Here is an 18,655-nt window from a genome sequence, read left to right as displayed (position 1 = left end):
TGTACAAAAATAAATTTTTATTAAAAGCAGCTGAATTGTAGCAAGAAAACAGCACAGAGAAGAACAGGGTCACTAAATTCAGCTTCGGCTGACAAGCCTCCTACAAACACTAGTCGCCAGACAAAGCGCGTCAGCACCACATTGGTCTGTCATCAAAATCAGCAGGAGGGTGGTTCACCGGAGCCGATCCCACCGCCAGATGGTGGCGTCATCGCAGACCGCTATGAGGATGCTGCTATCTCTGCTGAAGCTTGTCTGTCGGATTGCGGACACGCATTTGGGATGAGTGAGAGTTGTGCACCTGCAAACATAGAATATAGACGGCAATTAACCCCTTCCCACTGCAGCCATTTTTTGCATATTCATTTCCTATTTTTCCCACCTTCCAAAAGCTAATATTTTTGTTATTTTCTCACCCTCGATTAAAAACGTATAAGGGCTTGTTTTTTGCGGCACGAATTGTAGTTTTTCATGACACCATGTACTGGGAAATTGGAAAAAAATTCTTTGTGGGGTGGAATGGGAGAAAAACAGAAAAAACGCAGCACGGTAAACACGTTAAACTTTATTCTACGGCTTAATACGATTAGGACGATACCAAATATATATAGTTTTTTTTTATGTTTTACTAATTTTATAAGGAAAAAACTAATAGTTAAATAAAATTTGTTTTCTGTCCCATATTCTGGGAGCCGTAACTATTTTTCCACCGATTGAGCGGTATGAGGGCTTATTTTTAGCAGGGTCGAGCTGAAGTGTTTACTGGTACGATGGGGTACGAGACTTTTCGATCACTTTTTATTCCATTTTTTTGTGGGAGATGGTGGCCAAAAAAAAAAACCAATATTTTTGGGCGTTTTCTTCTTTTTTTTTTTTCGGCGTTCACCACGCGGCTTAAATAATATCATATTGTGATAGTTTGGACTTTTATGAAAGTGGCTGTACCAGTTACGTTTTTGGGGGAAATGGAAGTTTGTTTTTTTTTTTAAACTTTTACATTTTTTGTATATATATATATGAAAAAAATTTGATTGGTACAACTTTCAATTTTTTTTATTAAAAATGATTGTTACTGTATTCTGTATACAGAGCAGCTGTATCTTGCGAGGAGACCTGAATCCGTCAGGTTAGCGGGACTGACTGGTTTAGAGACAGCGGGTCCTGCATGTCAGATACTCCTGTAATCTATCAGATCTGCGTTACGTACTTAGATGTGATTGATAGCAGCTCGATCCGGTGTGTCAGAGACTCAGGGGGCGATAGCAAGTCATTCAAACGGCTTAGATGCCGCGATCGCTGTTGACCTCCGCATCTAAAGGCTTAAACAAGCGCGCTCCATACTCCCCTACATGACCTCCGCTGTATGGATCTGCAATATTACTGGTCTAAGCCGGCAGGTTTTAAAATGAAAGATGCTGCAACATTGCAATTGACTACAGCTCCCATGCAGACCCATGTGTCTCTATGGTAACAGACTACAAACTGTATTCTGATGCTGCCGTCATAAGCTCCTCCATCAGTCCCCTATTTCTTTATGACCTACTGAATGTATATAGGAGACAGAAAGGAAGCATGACAGAAGGATCAGACCTCTGTTTGTAGACTGTTACCATAGAGACGCATAGGTATGCATAGGAGCTGCAAAAACCAATTGCAAAGTGGCTTCATTTTAGATGCATTATAATAAAATAAAAAAAATTGGTGGCAACAGTGGATTTGGCCTTCTTAAAAGGAGTTTTCTGTATTGGGCAACTGCTATTGACATGAAGGGTGCCCCTAACAGGAGAAATGACGCATTACATTGAAATCAAAGAGTCCGTGCAATGCGCAGACAGTGTCCCTTCCCCAGAGAGGACGTTTGTAGTGGCCCAAAGCTCCGGCTAATAAATGGGGGTCCTAAACCGGGGACATCCCCACCCCTATTAAATTTATATGTCAAACCCATATACAAAATGAGGTGGGTGTAAAGCACACAACACCCTGTTACTATAGCAAAATTCTAAATGGTAAGGAATGGCCACTGTCCCAGCATGCTGCCAAACGCGGCATTATAATCCCTGCACGAGCAGGAAGGTGTCAGGACACTTCGAGGCTCAAACCCCCTGTACACCGCTCACATTATTACTGGAAATCTTTATGATGAGATTTCCCATGACACCAATGTCTAGGACTCTCAGTAAAATGACTGGAGTTCTGGCTAGACTATAGAAGTAGTAATTACGTTCGATGCTTTGCTCTCATTTGGTGAATTCATGTATAAAGATCTATGATCAGTAATCTCAGGAGGGCAGAACTTACTTGGCTTTGTGTGGATCCTCCACCTCCAGGTCCCAGACATAAAGCTTCCCTACCTGGTTTCCGAGTGCGAGCATCTGCGTAGAGACAGACATTAGTTTATCATTACATTACTGTGAAGCGGCAGCTACGGACCGGTCTCTACAGGAAACACAATAGTTGTAGGGTACGCGGCACTTCCATAAATAAAACACTGATGGTGGAGTCCTTATTAAGACGACTCATGGAGTGATGGGGTATAACATTTCCCACTACCGATTGACATTAAAAGGGGGACGATTTTTCTAAATCGCCCCGACAACCCCTTTACGTTAGTGGGTGCAATAGCGCCCTCTAGTGCAGTTATTATTAGGCTTCTGTAACCGCCCTTTTAGACGGGTCAACAATCGTGCTAGTTCCGGATCAGTGCCCTGTGTAAACAAGGAAAGGATCAGCCGATAAACGTGCAAACGCTCTTCGACGGCTGATCACATCTCTTATGCTCCCAAAAAAACCGGTCGCAAGTCATCGGCACATCTCCATGTGTAAACAAGCGAAGTGCTGACGACACGATGCAAATGCATGGGCATGAACCATCATAGTAACGATCACTCGTCCCCATACAAAACAATTTCTCCGCTTTAATGGAGCAAACGAGTGCCGATTGACAAGCTGAATCGTCTATTTGCGCACGTTATAAAAAGGTGGTAAACATGGGCGATATCTGCCCGTATAACACCACCATAAGATGTAATAGGCTCCATTAAAGGGGAGTCTCACTTTAGAGAGGATTTCAAGGCTGATTAGCTGCATTTATAGGGGTTGAAGACATATAATCACCTGAAATCCTCTCTAAAGTGAGACTCCCCTAACCCCCGGCGGTCATCTCCCCTAACCCCCGGCGGTCATCTCCCCTAACCCCCGGCGGTCATCTCCCTAACCCCCGGCGGTCATCTCCCCTAACCCCCGGCGGTCATCTCCCCTAACCCCCGGCGGTCATCTCCCCTAACCCCCGGCGGTCATCTCCCCTAACCCCCGGCGGTCATCTCCCCTAACCCCCGGCGGTCATCTCCCCTAACCCCCGGCGGTCATCTCCCCTAACCCCCGGCGGTCATCTCCCCTAACCCCCGGCGGTCATCTCCCCTAACCCCCGGCGGTCATCTCCCCTAACCCCCGGCGGTCATCTCCCCTAACCCCCGGCGGTCATCTCCCCTAACCCCCGGCGGTCATCTCCCCTAACCCCCGGCGATCATCTCCCCTAACCCCCGGCGATCATCTCCCCTAACCCCCGGCGATCATCTCCCCTAACCCCCGGCGATCATCTCCCCTAACCCCCGGCGATCATCTCCCCTAACCCCCGGCGATCATCTCCCCTAACCCCCGGCGATCATCTCCCCTAACCCCCGGCGATCATCTCCCCTAACCCCCGGCGATCATCTCCCCTAACCCCCGGCGATCATCTCCCCTAACCCCCGGCGATCATCTCCCCTAACCCCCGGCGATCATCTCCCCTAACCCCCGGCGATCATCTCCCCTAACCCCCGGCGATCATCTCCCCTAACCCCCGGCGATCATCTCCCCTAACCCCCGGCGATCATCTCCCCTAACCCCCGGCGATCATCTCCCCTAACCCCCGGCGATCATCTCCCCTAACCCCCGGCGATCATCTCCCCTAACCCCCGGCGATCATCTCCCCTAACCCCCGGCGATCATCTCCCCTAACACCCGGCGATCATCTCCTCTAACACCCGGCGATCATCTCCTCTAACCCCCGGCGATCATCTCCTCTAACCCCCGGCGATCATCTCCTCTAACCCCCGGCGATCATCTCCTCTAACCCCCGGCGATCATCTCCTCTAACCCCCGGCGATCATCTCCTCTAACCCCCGGCGATCATCTCCTCTAACCCCCGGCGATCATCTCCTCTAACCCCCGGCGATCATCTCCTCTAACCCCCGGCGATCATCTCCTCTAACCCCCGGCGATCATCTCCTCTAACCCCCGGCGATCATCTCCTCTAACCCCCGGCGATCATCTCCTCTAACCCCCGGCGATCATCTCCTCTAACACCCGGCGATCATCTCCTCTAACACCCGGCGATCATCTCCTCTAACACCCGGCGATCATCTCCTCTAACACCCGGCGATCATCTCCTCTAACACCCGGCGATCATCTCCTCTAACACCCGGCGATCATCTCCTCTAACACCCGGCGATCATCTCCTCTAACACCCGGCGATCATCTCCTCTAACACCCGGCGATCATCTCCTCTAACACCCGGCGATCATCTCCTCTAACACCCGGCGATCATCTCCTCTAACACCCGGCGATCATCTCCTCTAACCCCCGGCGATCAGCTGTTATTGCAGGGGGAAGTCTTTCCTGGCCATACACTTCTCCTGCAGTAGTCGCTGCTGGGGACAAGTGACATTACAAGCAGGCCACCTAAATGAATGGCCTTCTATGGAATTCATGAATGTGCCAGGAGCCACTCTGACAAAGCGACTTCTCTCTGCCCTGGCTCATAGAGGGGTCCCGAGCTGCCAATATGCACAGTGGTGGTTGTTGAGAGACCATCCCTTTAAGCCCAGACACCTATTCTCCTTGGAGCTAAAAAGTGGCAGCGCAATCCTGGCGGTAGTCATGGCTACGCATGGATGAAATACCTCGGACGGGAGGCTGAAACGTGACGGGGACAACGCCTGACACCAGTCACTGTGCACTTGTATAACACTTGATAAAGGCAGACAGTACAGCAAACCTTTTGCCAGAAGTCCATGGAGAATCTCATGTACCAGATATCGCACTGGCTGTAATCAAACCTCCCCAGGATGGTCACGTTAGACTCGCTCGGCTTGATCTTGTCAATGTCGTCCTCCATTTTACCCGGTTTCCAGCACACAATGGCATTTTCACAGGACTGAAAGACAAAGTCATTCCTGAAAACAATCTTCAAGGTGTAATGTATCAGTACAATGGGACACAGGTCAGGGTCTACTACTATATATATAGGAGAAATACCGACATATACCCGTCTGACGGATATCAAAAGGACACTTTTGGCCTCTGTCGGGGCTACTGAAGAACTATGGATACGTTTAGCGTACATGTCGGAAGCTTTCCTGGTGTACAAGCCAAACGTAGGGCAAAAACGTGGTGTGACTAGAGCCTTATATATTTGGAAAGCTACGGAACGTATGTAGATTAATTCTGTATATAAACAGTAACATGCTGTTCTGAGGAGGACACAATCACTTTTTGTATACAGGTCAGACTTCTCACGCAGTCACACATACACTCACCTTAGACAATATCAAGTCTCCGAGCCACCTCACACAGTCAACGTAATTTCTGTGAATGTCTCTTGTGGAAAAGTCTGGGAAATGAATCTTCTGTGAAATAAAAGGTCTGTGGAAAACAAGTTAAGAAAGCAGCTATAATGCAAGTAAATAGGTCACCCCCAAAACACAAATGGTCACAGGAACGCAAACACGCAACGTAACATGAAGGGTATAAATCTCACGAAGCTGCAGGGCTGAGGATCAACGTGCGTGTCCCATCCACACAACCACTAATGCCTCCTCTAACACAGATCAGTACTCGTCACATTTAAAGAGGTATTCCCAGAATATAAAATCATCACCTATACCCTCTAAGGGCCCCACAGCTAGGACCCAGATCATAAGGACAGGCTGCCTGAACCCCCAGATTCCCCTCACTGCTTGACCGCAATGATGAGGACATTGAACGGAGCGACGGTCGAGCATGAGCGATGCCACTACATTCGTGGGAATGACTGAAACAGCCAAGTACTGCGCTCAGCTGTTTTTCGTCATTCTCATGGACATTGAATAGAGCAGTGGGCGCATGCTCAGCCACAAGTAAGAGCAGGAAGAAAAACCCCAGCCTGTTAGGCGGAGTTCACACAGGGCAAATACGCTGCGCAGAAGCACGTAGCGTATACACCCTGTGCACCGCAGGAAATCCTGGGCGGAAAAACGCACCAAACTAGTGGTCATTTTTCACCCAGAATGTCCGCTGTGAAAAACTGCAGCACTTAGCCGGCCAGCTGGCATCCTCATGGGATGACGGTTCAGCCTGTGATTGGCTGCAGCGGTGGTCACATGGTATGAAGTGTCATCCCAGGATGCGGGCCCTCTGATGTCATCCAGGCCGGCCTCCTGGGATGAGGTTTCATTCCTTGTGACCACCGCTGCAGCCAATCACAGGCTGAAACGTCATCCCAGGAGGCTGCACTGGAGGGAGGAACACAAACTTCTGGGTAAGTATGAAGTTTTTTTTCTGAGTTGCATTTTTGCTGCAGAATCTGAACCTGCCGCAAAAAACACAACTGCTATTTGTTGCAGGTTTTACCTCCCGATTGAACACAATGATGAAAACCCGCAACAAATAAGCAGCGTTTACGCAAATACAATTGACATGCTGCGGAATAAAATTCTGCACCGCAGGTTAAGTTCAGTGGTATTTCTGCAGCATGTGGATGAGATTGGTTTTAGCTCATCCACTTTACGGCTACATTTTTTTGCCACGGATTTTCCGCAACAAATTCCGTCGCGGAAAATCAGCAGTATTTACACAATGTGTGAACTGACCCTTACTGTTATTTCTCCCCTGTACAACCTCCAGTGACCCCAGGAGTCTGAACTTTTCTTTATTTTATCACCTCTCTTACCAATGGAAAAAGAATGGTCACATATAGGGGGAGGGGGTGTTCTTTTTTTGTTTTTTTCTACTAGAGGGGTGAGAAGATGACCTGTCAACGTCCTATTACACAGCCCGATACAGGCCGTGAAAAAAGCGTGGGTCAACAAGGCAGCTCGTTGATCGGCGCTCGTTTGCTCTTTTCACAAGGAGCAATGATTGGTTATGTACCAATACCTCCATACCTCGTCTCCATACCTTTCCAACATGTCGGCAGCACATCTTCCTCTTTACACAGGGAGAGGCGCTGCCGGCAACAATAATATTTATTGCTGCATAAACGAGCAGATCAGCCGGTGAAAAAGCGTTTGCTCCTTCATTGGCTTATCGTTGCCCTTATTACACAGAGCAATGATCGGGGACGAGTGTTCATATGAACGTTCGTGATCATTGGCCGGTGTTCCAGAGCCTTCACACATGCTCAGCACGGCAGATTTTTGGTGTCTTCAGCTCTGGTGATTACGTAACGATACGCGCATGAAGATATAGGGATAAGTGACATCTCTGAACATCTTATACTTTTGTTAGGAGGGTCAAACTTAACTGCAAACCTGACTTATTATGCATTTTTTTTTTTATACATTGTTATTAGGGCTGGGCAATTAATCGGAAAATAACCGAAACTCAGTGCAATTAATCAACGTCATCTTTTCAGTTTCTTCAATTATTTTTATTTATTTTGTATTTTTCCTGGGCATTATACTGTGAGGAGGACAGCTATAGGGGGCGTTATACTGTGTGGAGGGCAGCTATAGGGGGCATTATACTGTGTGGAGGACAGCTATAGAGGGCATTATACTGTGTGGAGGACAGCTACAGGGGGCGTTATACTGTGTGGAGGACAGCTACAGGGGGCGTTATACTGTGTGGAGGACAGCTACAGGGGGCGTTATACTGTGTGGAGGACAGCTACAGGGGGCGTTATACTGTGTGGAGGACAGCTACAGGGGGCGTTATACTGTGTGGAGGACAGCTACAGGGGGCGTTATACTGTGTGGAGGACAGCTACAGGGGGCGTTATACTGTGTGGAGGACAGCTACAGGGGGCGTTATACTGTGTGGAGGACAGCTACAGGGGGCGTTATACTGTGTGGAGGACAGCTACAGGGGGCGTTATACTGTGTGGAGGACAGCTATAGGGGGCGTTATACTGTGTGGAGGACAGCTATAGGGGGCGTTATACTGTGTGGAGGACAGCTATAGGGGGCGTTATACTGTGTGGAGGACAGCTATAGGGGGCGTTATACTGTGTGGAGGACAGCTATAGGGGGCGTTATACTGTGTGGAGGGCAGCTATAGGGGGCGTTATACTGTGTGGAGGGCAGCTATAGAGGGCATTATACTGTGTGGAGGACAGCTACAGGGGGCGTTATACTGTGTGGAGGACAGCTACAGGGGGCGTTATACTGTGTGGAGGACAGCTACAGGGGGCGTTATACTGTGTGGAGGACAGCTACAGGGGGCGTTATACTGTGTGGAGGACAGCTACAGGGGGCGTTATACTGTGTGGAGGACAGCTACAGGGGGCGTTATACTGTGTGGAGGACAGCTACAGGGGGCGTTATACTGTGTGGAGGACAGCTACAGGGGGCGTTATACTGTGTGGAGGACAGCTACAGGGGGCGTTATACTGTGTGGAGGACAGCTATAGGGGGCGTTATACTGTGTGGAGGACAGCTATAGGGGGCGTTATACTGTGTGGAGGACAGCTATAGGGGGCGTTATACTGTGTGGAGGACAGCTATAGGGGGCGTTATACTGTGTGGAGGACAGCTATAGGGGGCGTTATACTGTGTGGAGGACAGCTATAGGGGGCGTTATACTGTGTGGAGGACAGCTATAGGGGGCGTTATACTGTGTGGAGGACAGCTATAGGGGGCGTTATACTGTGTGGAGGACAGCTATAGGGGGCGTTATACTGTGTGGAGGACAGCTATAGGGGGCATTATACTGTGTGGAGGGCAGCTATAGGGGGCATTATACTGTGTGGAGGACAGCTATTGGGGGCATTATACTGTGTGGAGGACAGCTATAGGGGGCATTATACTGTGTGGAGGACAGCTATAGGGGGCATTATACTGTGTGGAGGACAGCTATAGGGAGCATTATACTGTGTGGAGGACAGCTATAGGGAGCATTATACTGTGTGGGGGCAGCTATGGGGACATTATACTGTGTGGAGGCAGCTATAGGGGGCATTATACTGTGTGGAGGGCAGCTATAAGGGAGCATTATACTGTGTGGAGGACAGCTATAGGGAGCATTATACTGTGTGGGGGCAGCTATGGGGACATTATACTGTGTGGAGGCAGCTATAGGGGGCATTATACGGTGTGGAGGACAGCTATAAAGAGCATTATACTGTGTGGAGGACAGCTATAGGGAGCATTATACTATGTGGAGGCAGCTATAGGGGACATTATACTGTGTGGAGGCAGCTATAGGGGGCATTATACGGTGTGGAGGACAGCTATAGGGGGAATTATACGTGTGGAGGACAGCTATAAAGAGCATTATACTGTGTGGAGGACAGCTATAGGGGGCATTATACTGTGTGGAGGACAGCTATAGGGCATTATACTGTGTGGAGGACAGCTATAGGGGGCATTATACTGTGTGGAGGGCAGCTATAGGGGGCATTATACTGTGTGGAGGGCAGCTATAGGGGGCATTATACTGTGTGGAGGACAACTATAGGGGGCATTATACTGTGTGGAGGACAGCTATAGGGGGCATTATACTGTGTGGAGGGCAGCTATAGGGGGCATTATACTGTGTGGAGGACAGCTATAGGGGGCATTATACTGTGTGGAGGACAGCTATAGGGAGCATTATACTGTGAGGAGGACAGCTATAGGGGGCATTATGCTGTGTGGAGGACAGCTATAGGGCATTATACTGTGTGGAGGGCAGCTATAGGGGGCATTATACTGTGTGGAGGGCAGCTATAGGGGGCATTCTACTGTGTGGAGGGCAGCTATAGGGGGCATTCTACTGTGTGGAGGACAGCTATAGGGGGCATTATATTTTGTGGAGGACAGCTATAGGGGGCATTATACTGTGTGGAGGACAGCTATAGGGAGCATTATACTGTGTGGAGGGCAGCTATAGGGGGAATTATACTGTGTGGAGGGCAGCTATAGCGGGCATTATACTGTGTGGAGGGCAGCTATAGGGGGGCATTATACTGTGTGGAGGGCAGCTATAGGGGGCATTATACTGTGTGGAGGACAGCTATAGGGGGCATTATACTGTGTGGAGGGCAGTTATAGGGGCATTATACTGTGAGGAGGGCAGCTATAGGGGGCATTATACTGTGTGGAGGACAGCTATAGGGAGCATTATACTGTGTGGAGGGCAGCTATAGGGGGAATTATACTGTGTGGAGGGCAGCTATAGCGGGCATTATACTGTGTGGAGGGCAGCTATAGGGGGGCATTATACTGTGTGGAGGGCAGCTATAGGGGGCATTATACTGTGTGGAGGACAGCTATAGGGGGCATTATACTGTGTGGAGGGCAGTTATAGGGGCATTATACTGTGAGGAGGGCAGCTATAGGGGGCATTATACTGTGTGGAGGGCAGCTATAGGGGGCATTATACTGCGTGGAGGGCAGTTATAGGGGCATTATACTGCGTGGAAGGCAGCTATAGGGGGCATTATACTGCGTGGAGGGCAGCTATAGGGAGCATTATACTGCGTGGAGGGCAGCTATAGGGAGCATTATACTGCGTGGAGGACAGCTATAGGGGGCATTATACGGTGTGGAGGACAGCTATAGGGGGCATTATACGGTGTGGAGGGCAGCTATTGGGGGCATTATACTGTGAGGAGGGCAGCTATTGGGGGCATTATACTGTGTGGAGGACAGCTATAGGGAGAATTATACTGTGTGGAGGGAAGCTATAGGGGGAATTATACTATGTGGAGGGCAGCTATAGGGGGAATTATACTGTGTGGAGGGCAGCTATAGGGGGCATTATACTGTGTGGAGGGCAGCTATAGGGGGCATTATACTGTGTGGAGGGCAGCTATAGGGGGCATTATACTGTGTGGAGGGCAGCTATAGGGGGCATTATACTGTGTGGAGGGCAGCTATAGGGGGCATTATACTTTGTGGAGGACAGCTATAGGGGGCATTATACTGTGTGGAGGACAGCTATAGGGGGCATTATACTGTGTGGAGGACAGCTATAGGGGGCATTATACTGTGTGGAGGACAGCTATAGGGGGCATTATACTGTGTGGAGGGCAGCTATAGGGGGCATTATACTGTGTGGAGGGCAGCTATAGGGGGCATTATACTGCGTGGAGGGCAGCTATAGGGGGCATTATACTGTGTGGAGGGCAGCTATAGGGGGCATTATACTGTGTGGAGGACAGCTATAGGGGGCATTATACTGTGTGGAGGGCAGCTATAGGGCATTATACTGTGTGGAGGACAGCTATAGGGGGCATTATACTGTGTGGAGGACAGCTATAGGGGGCATTATACTGTGTGGAGGACAGCTATAGGGGGCATTATACTGTGTGGAGGACAGCTATAGGGGGCATTATACTGTGTGGAGGACAGCTATAGGGCATTATACTGTGTGGAGGACAGCTATAGGGGGCATTATACTGTGTGGAGGACAGCTATAGGGGGAATTATACTGTGTGGAGGGCAGCTATAGGGGGCATTATACTGTGTGGAGGGCAGCTATTGGGGGCATTATACTGTGTGGAGGGCAGCTATTGGGGGCATTATACTGTGTGGAGGACAGCTATAGGGGGCATTATACTGTGTGGAGGACAGCTATAGGGGGCATTATACTGTGTGGAGGACAGCTATAGGGGGCATTATACTGTGTGGAGGACAGGTGTAGGGCATTATACTGTGTGGAGGACAGCTATAGGGGGCATTATACTGTGTGGAGGGCAGCTATAGGGGGCATTATACTGTGTGGAGGGCAGCTATAGGGGGGCATTATACTGTGTGGAGGAGAGCTACAGGGGGCATTATACTGTGTGGAGGACAGCTATAGGGGGCATTATACTGTGTGGGGGCAGCTATGGGGACATTATACTGTGTGGAGGCAGCTATAGGGGGCATTATACTGTGTGGAGGACAGCTATAGGGGGCATTATACTGTGTGGAGGACAGCTATAGGGGGCATTATACTGTGTGGAGGACAGCTATAGGGGGCATTATACTGTGTGGAGGACAGCTATAGGGCATTATACTGTGTGGAGGGCAGCTATAGGGAGCATTATACTGTGTGGAGGGCAGCTATAGGGAGCATTATACTGTGTGGAGGGCAGCTATAGGGGGCATTATACTGTGTGGAGGGCAGCTATAGGGCATTATACTGTGTGGAGGACAGATATAGGGGGCATTATACTGTGTGGAGGGCAGCTATAGGGGGCATTATACTGTGTGGAGGGCAGCTATAGGGGGCATTATACTGTGTGGAGGACAGCTATGGGGACATTATACTGTGTGGAGGCAGCTATAGGGGGCATTATACTGTGTGGAGGACAGCTATATGGGCATTATACTGTGTGGAGGACAGCTATAGGGGCATTATAATGTGAGAACTATGGGGGCAGTGTCAGGGGGTAAATTATATACTAGTAGTATACAGCAGGCTCAGGCGATAAATATTAATTTCAATGGCATAGCATGAAAATAGGGGGCGTGGTATGCAAAAGGGGTGTGGCCTAAATGGTTTTTAAAGGAACAGTGTCATCACAAATTAATTTTTTATATGTTAAAGATGTTAGTGCTTTATTAAAAACGTTTATATTCATTTGTGTGTTTGTGTTTTACTTTTTCTTATTTTTACACTTTTTCTTCCCTATGGGGGCTGCCATTTTTTGTTCCATTTCTGTGTGTGTCGATTAACGACACACACAGACATGGAATACGGCAGCCACAGTCCCATAGGGACTGCGAACGGCTCCCGTCCCATTGACTGCAGTGTACGGCGTCTGTGTGGGAACTGCGCATGCGCCGCTCCCACACAGTCCTATTCGAAATTGGCGCCGTCCGGCGCCATTTTCCTGTGGACCGGAAGTCGCGGCCGGACAGTAATATTACTACTTCCGGTCGCGGCTTCCGGATTTATGCACTTGCACCAGCGACAGCAAACGGAGCGGACGGGCCGGAGGGAGCCGCGGCGGCAGGAGCAGGTAAGCGATTTCAATGTATGTTCGTGTTTTTGTGTGTTTACTACTGTATGTAAACCTACTACACTGTGGGTTAGCTCAAAAAATGGCGACACACAGTGTAGGAGGTTCAAACCCCTCGTTTATCCCGGCACTAGCCAGGATAAAGGAGGGGGGGATGCCGAGAGCTCACTAGAGCGAGGGCTTTTAACCCAATGTTGCAATGCTGCAATTTTGGGAACAGCTCCATCTAGTGACCAAAAATGGGTAGTATTATAAATTAGAAATAATTTATAATATTTCCTGGCTCGTGCAAAAAAAAATATAATAATTTGAACTATGTTTAATCACCCACACACTAAATGTTAAATTTTTAAAAAAAAAACATGTTTTTCTGGCAACACATTCCCTTTAAATCGTAATCGAGGTTACATGTTCAATTAATCGTGATTTTGATTTAGGTCATAATCACCCAGCCCTAATGGTTATACTTTGATGCAAAATTGCAGGAAGGCGTCCATGAGTATAAAGTGCTGGGTGACATTCTTACAGTCTGCCAGGTGTCTACTTGAATAAAATATATGTAGTTAGAATATGATTTTCTTATGATTTAAGTTTGGTGTATTATGGAAAGTTATCACAGCAGTGAGGGGGTTAAAGGAGTTGTATGAGAAGAGAAAAGATCTGACCCCCCCACCCCCAAGAAACAGCGCCACCCGTCCATAGGCTGTGACCATATTATTTGCTTGAATCAGGCCAGAATGGCGCGGTTTCTGGGAGGTCAGACCCTTTTTCTAATTTCAACTGCTTGAGTCGGCCAATGCGAGAATTGCTGATTATTTGCCATCATCTCCAGCTCAGAGGCCATATAGACCAGAGCGGTCTGTGACAGGCATCAGTCCGTTTTCCACAATTACCTGTTTGTTTTGCTGGGATTGTATTCATAAGATTCCCTTATGGCGATTTTCATTCTTTTAGAGTTGAGTCGCCACAGTTTGAGGGAATGATCCATTCCACAGGACATGATCTTCTCCCCTAAAAGATCATAATCCTAAATAGAAATAAAAAAATGAATGACATTACTGGTATAGGGACGGTCAGTGTGCCGTGGTAACCGGACATCACGTAAAGCGGGGGACACTGGTTGGAGCCGAATCAAAAACTCTACTAGAATTTTTTGGGGGTCATTATATTGTTATAACACGGATAATCCCCTTAAGAAAGTGATATATACTTTAACCCCTTCCCAGCATTTGACGTAACTGTAGATCATGGTCGAGAAGGGAAACATGGAGCAGATTCACCAAGGTGGTAAAAATGACATTACCCTGCAATACATAGATAATGGTGTATTTAACCAGCTACTAAACAATTGTTTGTTCAAGTCCACTAAGGGTACAAAAAAACAAAACAAAAAACTCTAACGTTTAACCCCTTCAGGACTCAGCCTGTTTTTGCCTTGTGGCACAGCTGATTTTTTTCAAATCTGACATGTGTCCCTTTATGTGGTAATAATTTGGGAACGCTTTTACCTATCCAAGCGATTCTGAGATTGTTTTCTCGTGACATATTGTACTTTATGATGGTGGAAAAATTTGGTTGATAAATTCAATATTTATTAGTGAAAAACACCAAAATGTAGAGAAAATTTGCAAAAATGTGCATTTTTCTAAATTTAAATGTATCTGCTTGTAAAACAGGCAGTTATACCACACAAAATAGTTACTAGTTACCATCCCCCATATATCTACTTTATGTTTGCATAGTTTTTTGAACATCCTTTTATTTTTCTATGACCTCACAAGGCTTAGAACTTTAGCAGCAATTTCTCACATTTTCAAGAAAATTTCAAAAGGCTATTTTTACAGGGGCCAGTTCAGTTGGGAAGCGGCTTTGAGGGCCTTATATATTATAATACCCCAATAAATTACCCCATTTTAAAAACTTCACCCCTCAAAGTATTCAAAACAGCATTCAGAAAGTTTCTTAACCCTTTAGGCGTTTCACAGGAAATAAAGCAAAGTAGAGGTGAAATTTACAAATTTCTCCTTTTTTTGCCAAAATTCATTTGTAATAAAAAAAAATTGTGTAACACAAAAGTTTTTACCAGAGAAATACAACTCAATATTTATTGCCCAGGTCCTGCAGTTTTTAGGAAATATCCCACATGTGGCTCTAGTGTCCTAATGGACTGAAGCACCGGCCTCAGAAGCAAAGGAGCACCTAGTGGATTTTGGGGCCTGCTTATTTTTAGAATATATTTTAGGCACCATGTCAGGTTTGAAGAGGTCTTGTGGTGCCAAAATAGTGGAAACCCCCCAAAAGTGACCACATTTTGGAAACTAGACCCCTCAAGGAATTTATCTAGGGGTATAGTTAGCACTTTGACCCCACAGGTATTTTGCTATATTGATTGGAGTTAGTCTGTGAAAATGAAAATCTACTTTTTTTCTGAAATAACAGACATTTTAAATATTTACAAGGACTAAAGAAGAAAATTCACCCCAACATTTGTAAAGCATCTTCTCCCGATTACGGAAATACCCCATATGTGGTAATAAACTGCTGTTTGGGCCCACGGCAGCGCTCAGAAGGGAAGGAGCGCCATTTGGATTTTGGAGCGCAGATTTTGCTGGATTGGTTTTTAGTGCCATGCCGCGATTGCAACCCCCTGGGAGGGAACAAAATAGTGGAAACACCCCAAAAGTGACACCATTTTGGAAACTACACCCCTCAAGGAATTTTTCTAGGGGTTTAGTAAGCATTTATACCACACAGGTCTTTTGCAGAATTTAGTAGAATTAGGCCGTGAAAATGAATATAAACATTTTTGTCCACTAAAATGTTGCATTTTTTCATTTTCACAAGGGATAAAAGAGAAAAAGTCACCCTAAATTTGTAACGCAATCTCTCCCGAGTATGACAATATCCCACATGTGGTAATGATTTATTTTTTTAATAGAAATTAATTAACCTTTGCAGGACTGATCCTTTTTTGCTTTTCCATTTTAGTTTTTCACTCCCCGCCTTCCAAACGCCATTACTTTTTTATTTTCCCATGAATTGAGCGGTGTGAGGGCTTATTTTTGGCAGGACGAGCTGTAGTTTTTATTGGTACCATTTTTTGGTAGATGAAAATTTTTGATCACTTTTTATTACATTTTATTTAGGGCTTTGGTGGGCAAAAACAGTGATTTTGGCGTTTTAAATTCTTTATTTCTTACGGCGTTCATAATGCCATATGTATATAGGTTTTTTTATGTTTTGCAGCGTTTGCCTATTAAAATCACTACTTTATAAAATAATTTATTTTCTGTGTCACCGTATTCTGAGAGCCATAACTTTTATTTTTCAGTCAAAAAAGCGGTGTAAGGCCTTGTTTTTTGCGGGACGGGTTGTAGTTTTCATTGGTACTATTTTCGGGTACATGTGACTTTATCACTTTTTATTCTATATTTTGGGAGTGGTGGTGACCAAAAAAATAGTGATTCTGGCATTGTTTTTAATTTGTTTTTTTTTGCGGCGTTCACTATACGGTAAAAACAACATTATAGTTTTATAGTTTGGTTCGTTACGAACGCGGTGATACCAAATATGTGTACTGTTTTTGAACGGTTTCATTTTTTTCCTATAATAAGACTTATTATAGAAAAAAATCTTTTATTTTTACACTTTTGTAAAACATTTTTATTAACTTTTTTTTATTTTTTATTTACTTTTTACACTTTCTTTTTTTGACCTGCAGCTTTGATCGCTGCTAGAATACATTACACTACCTAGGTAGTGTAATGTATTCCAACTGTCAGTGTGACGTCACAGTCACTGACAGTAAGTCTACAAGAACCAGCCAGAGGCTGATCCTCATAGGCTGACATACATGGCAGACCTGGGCGCCGTTGTCTGGCCCCCGGGTGCCATCACAAGCATCAGCAGCCCCCACAATTGCATGGGGGCTGCTGATGTGCTACAAACCCTGTACATGCGGAGATCGCAATCGAGCCCCGCATGTAACGGGTTAATTGCCGAAATCAGCGGCAATGAGCCGCTGATCGGCAACTAGTGGAGTGTCAGCTGTCAGGGACAGCTGACCTCCCGGTTCCCGATGCACAGTGTTGCCGACACCGTCACAGACACTGTCATCGACAGTGTGCATCGCGAACGGCAGTGACGTCCTGTCACTCTGACAGGAAGTCTATCAGGAGGCTGATCCTGATAGGCTTCCGTACATGGCAGAAACGGAGGCCATTACTTGGCCTCCGATAGCCATGCTAGCCATCTGCAAACCTCACGATTTATCGAGAGGTCTGCCGATGAGCTAGAAACTCCTGAATGTGGTTATGGCAATCACCGCAATCAAGGGGTTAATTGCCAATATCAGCGAAAATAAGCCGCTGATCGGCATACAGTGGAGTGTCAGCTGTCAGGGACAGCTGGCCTCCCGGTGCACACTGCCGCCGACAGTGTGCACCGGGAACCACTCAGTAGCTGTACGTCCCTGTGCGCTAAGACACTGGCTGCATGGACGTACAATTGCGTCCTCGTGCGCCTAGGGGTTAAACCAATGTACAAAAACAAACAAAAAATTAAAGAAAAAAGTTACAAACAAAAAAAACAAAAAACGTGTCAGGAGTGCAGACAAATCTTCTAAGGAAATCTACTACAAAAACCAAAAAAACAACTTCTATACTGGGATATAATTTTACAGGCCCAAAGCCCGAGGTTACATTACTGAGACAATGACGACAAGTCTCCTTGATGATTTCTGTGAGGCCTGAGATCTTGAATGGCTCCAAATCACCATCCACATCAATATTTATGGGGCGCATGCGCGCAGCTGAACATGGTGGACGCGTTCTAACCAGGCTCCGCACCTCGTGAAGGCATTCCAGCATATATATCGCTAACAGCAGACATCGAGACCCATAAAAGAAAGGAGAGGTACCTTAGAGGTTCGGGCATCCACCTATGGCCAGAGGGAGTGGAAGAAGGGGTAAGCAAACCCAGGCTCAGAGGTCCGTGGCAGATATGCTGATGGCGGCGCCGAACATGGCGGAGCAAGGCCTGCTGCAGCAGCAGCAGGGGACACAGATAGAATCCAGTTCGGCGGTGTTATCACAGGATTATCCTGTGCTCCTGCGGGAAAATAGCAGCACATCACTATTGCAGGCACAGGAGGATTTACAAGGAGAGGGCCCGATCCCAGACCTGGGACTGCCGCAATTAGCGCCCGTTCACGTCTCACAGCACTCGCCCATGCAGCCGGCCATTACTTCCGGGTTGACAGAGGACGCCATCTTTTCCTGCATATCAAGAGCCATGCAAGCTCAGATGGGGGAAATAAGCTCCAAGATAGCCGCGGTACATCAAGATTTACACAAAGTGGGGGCGCATATGCAGGCTATTGAGACCAAAATGACCTCAGTCACTGCAAGAGTTAACCAGAATACTAGATTTATGGAGGATCTGCAGGAGCAATTGGAGGAAGCGAACACCAGAATTGAGGACCTGGAA

At 47.0% G+C, this 18,655-nt stretch overlaps 1 protein-coding gene across 2 annotated transcripts in view; it reads right to left on the bottom strand.

The window, feature by feature from the left end:
• The window catches only part of EED (embryonic ectoderm development), a 39,496-nt gene continuing 20,841 nt past the window's right edge, over positions 1–18,655 (bottom strand). Inside the window, exons 8-12 of one of the 2 annotated variants that reach the window (XM_075851422.1) lie at positions 14,062–14,195; positions 5,577–5,682; positions 5,036–5,194; positions 2,299–2,372; positions 1–301 (exon numbers count right to left, since the gene is read on the bottom strand). In XM_075851422.1, the coding sequence (XP_075707537.1) occupies positions 175–301; positions 2,299–2,372; positions 5,036–5,194; positions 5,577–5,682; positions 14,062–14,195 (600 nt within the window). In that variant the 3' untranslated portion in view covers positions 1–174. Of the gene's footprint in view, positions 302–2,296; positions 2,373–5,035; positions 5,195–5,576; positions 5,683–14,061; positions 14,196–18,655 lie in introns of those variants that run through there. The other variant, XM_075851423.1, reaches the window with a different exon arrangement.

The sequence above is a fragment of the Rhinoderma darwinii genome, chromosome 2, assembly GCF_050947455.1.
Source record: "Rhinoderma darwinii isolate aRhiDar2 chromosome 2, aRhiDar2.hap1, whole genome shotgun sequence".
Lineage (NCBI taxonomy): Eukaryota > Metazoa > Chordata > Amphibia > Anura > Rhinodermatidae > Rhinoderma > Rhinoderma darwinii.
This window is presented reverse-complemented; position numbering and strand designations above follow the sequence as displayed.